This window comes from Ipomoea triloba, chromosome 15 (genome assembly GCF_003576645.1).
Source record: "Ipomoea triloba cultivar NCNSP0323 chromosome 15, ASM357664v1".
NCBI classification, from domain to species: Eukaryota; Viridiplantae; Streptophyta; class Magnoliopsida; order Solanales; family Convolvulaceae; genus Ipomoea; species Ipomoea triloba.
The window spans coordinates 10,827,505-10,836,203 of record NC_044930.1 but is presented as its reverse complement, the minus strand read 5'-3'; the positions used below and the strand labels follow the sequence as shown (position 1 = coordinate 10,836,203).

At 38.9% G+C, this 8,699-nt stretch overlaps 1 protein-coding gene across 1 annotated transcript in view; it reads right to left on the bottom strand.

Moving 5' to 3' along the window:
• The window catches only part of LOC116005493 (zinc finger protein GAI-ASSOCIATED FACTOR 1-like), a 15,673-nt gene extending 10,313 nt beyond the window's left edge, over positions 1-5,360 (bottom strand). Inside the window, exon 1 of the mRNA XM_031245697.1 lies at positions 4,959-5,360. Coding sequence (XP_031101557.1) covers positions 4,959-5,112 — 154 coding nt within the window. The 5' untranslated portion in view covers positions 5,113-5,360. The remainder of the gene's footprint in view (positions 1-4,958) is intronic.
• Positions 5,361-8,699: the final 3,339 nt, after the last annotated feature.

Sequence of the window (8,699 nt, the reverse complement as noted above, 5' to 3'; positions counted from 1 at the left end):
GGGGGGGGGGGGGGGGGGGGGGTTCTGGTCCATATAAGAGACCTCGAAGACATAGATACTCCTTTAGTCAAGTGGTTTGGTCTCCTCCCTCCTGCTGGTATACCTAGTTTCGAATCCTTAGCAATATATTTAGCTTTATTTATTTACTAGTCCCTTAGCTCTTTCATTTATTATTCATGGCCCAGTATCTTGGGCTTTGTATATTATTTATTGGGCCTCACGCCTCAGTAATAAGATTGTTATTTTCCTACCCCTGTGGCCCCATTCTATATCCTTGTACCCAGTTTATGGTGGACCTAGTTCCTACAAAACCATCATTGCCGCCATCTGTGGGGAACGCTTCGAAAAGCACGCGTTCTTAGTTTTTACCTATTTTACCCTTTCCCTTTATGCAATCAAACCCGAGATACGCCAAATGACCAAGTACAACACGAACATTCCCTAGACTCGCAAGAACACCTAAACCGACAATGCGGGATCGGTCAAGTTCCCAAAGGTCGGCTCCGTACTAGGGGAATGTGAGAGGTCTGACTAGCACTATAGCTATCAAAGAAGAAGATACTGTCAACGTAACTAATGTAGGTCACATGGAGGTTAGACCTAGCGTTCAACCCTTAGCCTAAGAAATAGCCAACATCATCAGCGAGTGAGCTGCCCGACAGTAATGGGGGAGTGCAGCTCAACCTACCCCGATAGCCGGTCATTGACCCAAACACTCCAACAAATCATCCCTTACCCGACTCAGCACTGCACAAGCTAGGAGGGGGCCCTAGTGCAAGGGGCTCGAGGCCACAACTAGGGTTGAAATGATGGAACCCATCACGGAGAGAGCCTGAACCCATTCACATGGAGGCTATTGATGAGAGTATCAATTGCACCCCAGCCATTAAGGACCTGCATGCTGGTAGGCGGCATTGGACCGAATAACATCACCTTGGCAGGCATGCAAGTAGCCTGGGGAAGTGAGGAAAAATATTTCTACATTGAAAAAAAACATTAACATATTTCTGTTTTGATAAGCAAGTAGCTAAGACAAAAATGGACGTGGTAGTGGACCTGTAGACAGGGTAAGTGGTCCTAATGGGTGATAGAAACTCCGTAGTCTAGACAGGAGACACTAAGTAAACAATAGCACCCTAAGGGGCTCGGTTGGAAGCCCGAAGAGTGTTGGGCCCGCAAAGCAAGGTAGGCAACCCAAGAAAAAAATGAAAAAAAAAAAGTAGTATGGTGCTAGGTGTAGTAGACGACCCATATGCATCTTCACCTACGGGGTTGGACGCGATCCTAAGCCCGCCGTGAACATTTTCACCTAGGCCTGCAGGGCAAGGTACGCAACCCAACGTATAAAAAAAAGTCTCTTACGAGATTCGTAAAGTAGTTGGCCTGTATGTATCTCCACCTAGGCCTATAGGGCAAGGCACGCAGCCTAGTGTGCAAAAAAAAAAAAAAAAGAGAAAAAAAGAGAAGAGAGTGAATAAGAAACATGGTCAATGCATTATCCCGTTTCTTAGCGGTCGACATATTTCTATCTCGCTTCTTAGAGGTCGACATATTTCTATCTCGCTTTTCAACGGTCGACATATTATTATCCCGCTTCTTTGTGGTCGACATATTACTGTCCTTCTTTTCAGCGATCAACATATTATTATCTCGCTTCTCAGTGGTCGACATATTATTATCTCGCATCTCAGCGGTTGACATATTATTATTCCACTTTTCAGCGGTCGACATATTTCTATCTTGCTTCTTAGCGGTCTACATATTTCTATCCCGCTTCGCTCAACGGTCGACATATTATTATCTCGCTTCTCAACGGTCAACATATTACTATTCCGCTGCTCAGCAGTCGACATATTATTATCCCACTTTTTAGCGGTCGACATATTATTATTCCGCTTTTCAACGGTTGACATATTTCTATCTCACTTCTCAACGGTCATCATATTAATATACCACTTCTCAATGGTCAACATATTATTATCCTGCTGCTTAGCAGCTGACATATTATTATCTTGCTTCTTAGCAGTCGACATATTATTATCCCTCTTCTCAACATTAACATATTTCTATTCCGCTTCTCAGCGGTCGACATTATTATCCCACTTCTCAACGGTTGACAATTGACATATTATTATCCTGCTTCTCAGCGATTGTCATGTTATTATTCCGCCTTTCAACAATTGGCATATATTTATCCCGTTTCTCAGCAGTCAACATTTTAGTGGTCAATTTATTCCACTTCTCGATAGACCGCTTAGTTACCCTTGAGGTGAGGTGTCTTAGTGAGCCCATCCGAAGGGAAGACGGCTAAAAAATCTCTTTCATTTTCTTGTAGGGTACGTGTGAGAGTTAGGTGGTCTTGACGAACAACATGCAAGGAAGGTTGTAGGGACCGAGCACCAAGCTATGATGGGGCCATAGGACTCCGGAGGACCATTTTATTGGGAAAGTATTGGCCTAAGTGGAATGGTGAATGGAGGAGGTTGGGCTAAGTCTTGTTGGGTTGGGAAGGCATGGTGGCAATTGAGGAGAGAGAAGGACTTCGCCGGGGTAGAACCATTGACCAACGGAGTGGGTCACATTGAACCAGTAGCGAGCTAGGTGAAGCAAGTAGTAGCAGCTTACTAGGCCTAGAGCACAACCCCCCACGATCGCCAATCGGCCACCTCCGACCATGGCGCCCCAAGCGGGCTTAGGGTGCCGTGGTGTAGCGACGACGCACCTCCAAGGGGGGGGGGGGGACAATATTGAAGGCATAAATGTTCATGGTGGGTGTTAAATGGTTGTATGGTTAATGGTCGCATCTCAGCTTAGTGGATGATGACATGCTAGCGTGGCAGTGTGGCGATAGGTAGGCAGACAGGTAAGCAAACAAGGAGCCCAAGAGAGGGGGGGTGCAAGATAAGACCCAAGAGAGAGGGGTGAAAGGTGGGAGGCAAGGCGGTGCAAGACATGATGGAGGGGCAGGACGCGGGACGTGGGGTGTTGTCAGCGGAGGGCGCGACCGTCGCCCAGGGCCGAGGCACCACGGGCGGGCCGGTTGTGCTTTCCCGTGCCCTGGTGGCGTGCTTGATTGCCCAGGGTAGCGGCTGGCCGTGCCGCCACCCTCACTTGGGAGTGATCAGACGCTTAGTTTGTCTCGGCAATGCCCATCGCGGACTGCTCGCGAGGGTCTCGAGCATCCTGACGCGTGGCGTTTGACGACCGGGGGAGGTAGTTGAGACAGTTGACGATAGGGACTACGTGAGATGCATGTCTGGTTGGGATTGACAATCTTGGGATGACTTACACGTGGGTGGCTCAGGATGGGCTGCTGACAGTATAAAAGGGGGGCGGGGTCTGGTCTGTATAATAGACTCGAAGACACAGATACTCATTTGGTAAAGTGGTTTGGTCTCCTCCCTCCTGCTGGTACACCTGAGTTTGAATCCTTGGTAATATTTAGTTTTATTTATTTACTAGTCCCTTAACTTGTTCAATTTTTATTTTTGACCACCATTTTTGGGCTTTGTATATATTTTATTAGGCATCACGCCCCGGTAATAAGATTGTTATTTTCTTACCCTATTTTATATCCTTGTACCCAGTTTATGGTGGACTTGGTTCCAACAAAACCATCATATACAAACTTATATTCATTGTACGCCTATAGACATTATGTGTTAGATGACAGTAATATATGGACGCATCACAAATGAATTTCTTATTCATTAATATTGTAATTATTTATTTATTCATTGATGGATTCATTAAAAATTAATGAGATACAATTAAACGAATTTATTTTAAGATCCCCGCATCAGATTCCAAGCATGCAATAGGAATAGTAGATGTCTTGCCTTAAATAGTTAAAAATTAATGCAAATTAACAAATAGAAACAAAAAGAAAAAGAAAAATGATGTGATGAGGGCCTGCGCTTCTCGCCTGCAATAGATCTCTCCAATTATTGATTGAACTCCCCCAACCAATAATTGAATGCTTCAACAACCCTCGTATTTTAATCCCTTTCGGTTGACTATTCATCTTTTTTATTTATTTATCTATCATTATTCTTAAACCTAATCAACATTAAATATACAACATCTATTAAACATAAGCAATTACATGCTGCATCGACTCTCTTCCATATGATCTTATCATTATTTCCTAATTACTTAAATGAATTGAATCTTGTTTGACCATCTTCAAAAATAGAATTATAGTAACAAATCAATCCAAGCCAAATTGGTTAAGTTGTTAATTACACGATTAAAATTTTGATTTTTAGTAGAAGGGTTATAGACAATTTAGACTAGTCAATCATTTTTATCCAATTGCATTAAGTCCAATGAAAGTATAGAGAAAGTAATGAATGGAATCACTTCCCAACCATCTATAGAAATGGAATTATTAGAGTTAATCCAAACCAAGTTGGTTAGGTTGTTGATTTAATAATAACAAAATTACAAGTTTGATTCTTAGCAAAAGCGGCCTGAGCCGATCAGCTATAGACAATTTGGACTTGTCAATATGATTACTATCCCACTGCATCAAGTCCAATGAGAGTACAAATTAAAGAAAGTATAAACAACATTTAGATTAGTACTTAGTTCTAAACATTCATAAATAACAAGGCAAATACACTTCGTACTTTAAGAATATGGACAGGATTTGAACCCATATTATGAATATTATGCTTGCTTTCTGATCAGTTTTATTGGCCTATATATTATAAACTCATGCAATTAAAAAAAAAAAAAAAACTCATGCAATTGGCAATCTAAAACTTCAAGAAAAGATCACTGAAGAGCCTATCTTCTGAAAAACCCACAGATTACATATAAGCAGTAAAAGATACACCAATTCAATATGGAATTAATTAAAACTTTACCTTGACAACTAAACAACTTAATTATTATCACTCACTGATGATTGTAAATTAGAATATGGGTAGTGTAAAAGATAAAAATTAGCGTACCAGGATTTCCAGGGAGTTTTCTTCTCTTCTTAGAAATGGAAGGTTCAAGTTGGTGTGGATCAGTGGATCCAAATTGCTCGAAAGTTTCTTCCTCGCCGTTTTGCTCAGAAGAGAAGCTGGCAGCGCCGCCATCTCCTTCTGAAATATTTGGCATTGAAAACACAAGGGGAAAAGGCTAAAACAGAGATACCACTACCTCTACTGTGTTTTTGGATGGTTTTGAAACCCTTTTAAAGAGAGCCTCTTCCCATTTTTCTTGTTCTTGTGTGTGTGTATATTCTTTGGTATTGTCTTTTTTACCACATGTAGAAACAAAACTTGGGATTTGTGATTTGCATAGGAAGGACAAGAACCAGAAAATTCTCCTAAATTTCTGGTGAGAGAGAGAGAGGAGAGATAGCATGAAGAGTTTTGCTTAATATAATTATATTAATCGTTGTCACAAGATGAATATATAGGAGAAACAATTCTTAATTGCGGTTAGCTTTATTTTGCATACTTAATTGAAAAGTTAGTTAAAAATTTAAAATTAACTGCATTAAAAAAGTAATTGATTGGAGTTCAAGTGACCCACTTTTTCGTAGCCAAAAAATTAAAGTAACTGGAGTTTACTAAAAAGGTATTCGTTTGTTAAAAAAAAAAGGTATTCATTTAAGTGAACCACACCTTAAACAAGTAGACTAAGAGCATCTGTAATAGTGGAGTCGTTTTGTGGTTTTTGAGAAGTTTTTGGCAATGTCTCTGTATTTTGAGCATATCTCGAGCTATGAGTGTCCAAATGAGGTGATTTAAGTGGCATTTGAATGGAAACTCAAAGGGACACAACTTTCTTGAAGACGACAAAGGCTAGTTTAGACGTTTACAAGGTGAAAAACAGCCTCTGCGCAGAGTGAGTGGTCACAGTCAAGGTCATGGCGTGAACTTGACCATGACCTCTGGAACCTGTGAATTATGCTGAAAAGTCATGGTGGAAGTCGCACTATGAGGTAGATCGTGACCACGGGCCCATAATCAGTTTTAATTTGTAATTTTTGCGCGATTTGAAGGGGATAAATGGGCCGAGGCGATTATTTTTAGGGTACAATTCATTTTCCACACTCTCTCCAAGGTTTTTTTGGAGGATAAACATCTCCAAACATTTCGTTTTTTGTAATCAACCAACATTTGATGAAGATTTGAAGGTCAATTCAGCTTGTAATCAATTTCAATTGCAATTTCCATATTTACTCTTGCATTGTTCTTTACCAAAGCTAAGTCTTTCTTGTTTCTTTTTACATTTTTTTCCTTCCAATTATGATTGCAATGTCTTTAATTTCAATTCATGTTTAGATAGATTCAATTAAGGATTAGATTAAGTCATCTTTTGTAATTGATGCTATGTGATTGAATTGCGCTATGGTGCATCTTGTAGAGCAAGACTTCTTTGCCAGTTAGGGATTAAATCAGATAAAAGTTCGGAGGAATATAACTTAATTCGGGAAAATTCCAATACCAAAATTATTCTAAAAATAATCCCGTCAATAACCACTAAAATTGTGAATTTTTCGGTATCTCGCGAAATATAGGTACGAAGGTCCGTAACAAATTTACTCTTACAGTCCGTTTAAATTTCCACTTGAACTAAATAGAAAGTTCAGGCTTAATCGTATCATACTTAATAATCCATTTTCTAGGAAAATTCGAACTGTATATACATCCTTAAAAATTTTACGGTTCGTGACCGGTACGTAGACCGTAGCTTTATTAATAATTAGCCTCACTTATAAAAAAAATCCTTCTGAAGTACCGAGAGATCATCTCATAAATATTATAGCCTAAAAAATATTTTTCGAACCCTAACTTTGTCGGAAAAACCGAGGGGTTACAGACATGAATACCATGTGTTTGATAAGTTGCTTCAATTGGCTTGAGTCACCATGAGAGTGGAGCTGAATTTCAATTAAGAGTCCTATCTCCACGGGAGTGGCATTGGCATTTAGTAGTGTATCTCTAGTTCTCCCGTCAATGCATTACATGAGCTCTAACCAATGATACACTATACCATCAACACTTAAGTGACCTATACCAAGCCCTTAGTTTTATTATTGGTTGTTAATTACCTTAGTCAATTGTTGTACCATTGCATCTAGTTGTTCCTTAATAGCCTGCAACTCACTCTTGAACTAGCTAGCTTTCAAACAATCTACACTCTTGTGCTTAATCACCTACTATTCAACTCCCTTCATGTCCACTCCTTGAGACGATATCCGGTGTAAGAATACCCTCTCACACACACTCTATTTCCATCACCACTAAAATCAACTTTCAAATGGCGTCGTTGCCGGGAAGTGGCATAGGTGTTGAATAGTTTGTTCCATTTTGGTTAACATGAGTTACGTTGGTGTCCAAGTTAGGGAGTCTAGTTCACCCCTTTTATTTTGTGTTTGCACTTTACCGTGTGTTTGTCTCTTTTGTTTGTTTGCACATATTTTGTGTTTGTTTTTGTAGTCTTCTTGTGTTGTTCTACTTGAAGAGTTGAAGTTACCACTACACTACTATATTATGTATCTACAATTAACATATTATTGTGTGCATGTAGTTAATATGTTATATTCATTTAATTTATTTACAAGTACACAAATTGTTAAATGTAGATATAAAATGTCATAATATATTAATTAACTGCACACACATAATTTAAAAATTATTTTAAATTAATATTTACAATGGAAGATACACCACGGGTTATGATATAATTTTCGTTGCCACCACCCAACTCTTCACCGACTGATGCCATTCATTTCACCGAGAAAAAACAAATCATTTGGGAGAAGAAAAAACAAAGATGGCTTCTCATTTCTCAATAATAATCATCAAACAACTAGAAGAGGACGATTCTAAAAAACAATCAACATAGTGGAAGAGTATAAGTTTTTTGTCCTCGAATGGATAGCTACGGTTTTTGCATATCTTCATTGTACTTATCTTTACAAGATAAGTGCATTTAATAACAAGAAAATGATACTTTTTATCCATTACAGTTAATTATGGTGTAAAATTAATTGTTATTCATGTTTTAGATTTAATTTCTATGTTTTTTTTTTTAAACTTAGATAATATCAATTTCGCCAAACTAATTCGAAGCCCACATGCAGGACGCAAATTATATCGTGGACCGTGGTCCACAATGCATTGTGGACCGCGGTCCCAAAACGACGTCGTTTTGATTAATGAAAACAGACGGATGAATTCGCGCCACTCACTTTCATTTCATATATACTACAGTTATATTTCAACACAACTGCAGTTACATTTCAACACAACTACAGTTACATTTCGATATAACTACAGTTTCATTCGATAATATAAAAACACAAATGTGACACTGTTATTCAGTATCTTTTCATATACATCGTAGTTACATTTCAACACAACTACAGTTACATTTCGATAGAACTACAGTTTCATTCGATAATATCAAAACAAATGTAAGGCATTAGTATCTTTTGAAATGAACTGTAGTGTCAATTACGGGCTCCGTCTCCTACTTACTGAAACGACGTTGTTTTGGGACCGCGGTCCACAATGCATTGTGGACCGTGGTCCACGATATAAGAACTGCATGCAGGACCCCGTTAGGCGCTAGCCATGCGAAGGTAATGAAACCCTAACATTAATGTTGAAATCCACTATTTAAATAATAATTTAAGGATTAAACAAATGCAATGCATATATATATATATATATATATATATATATATA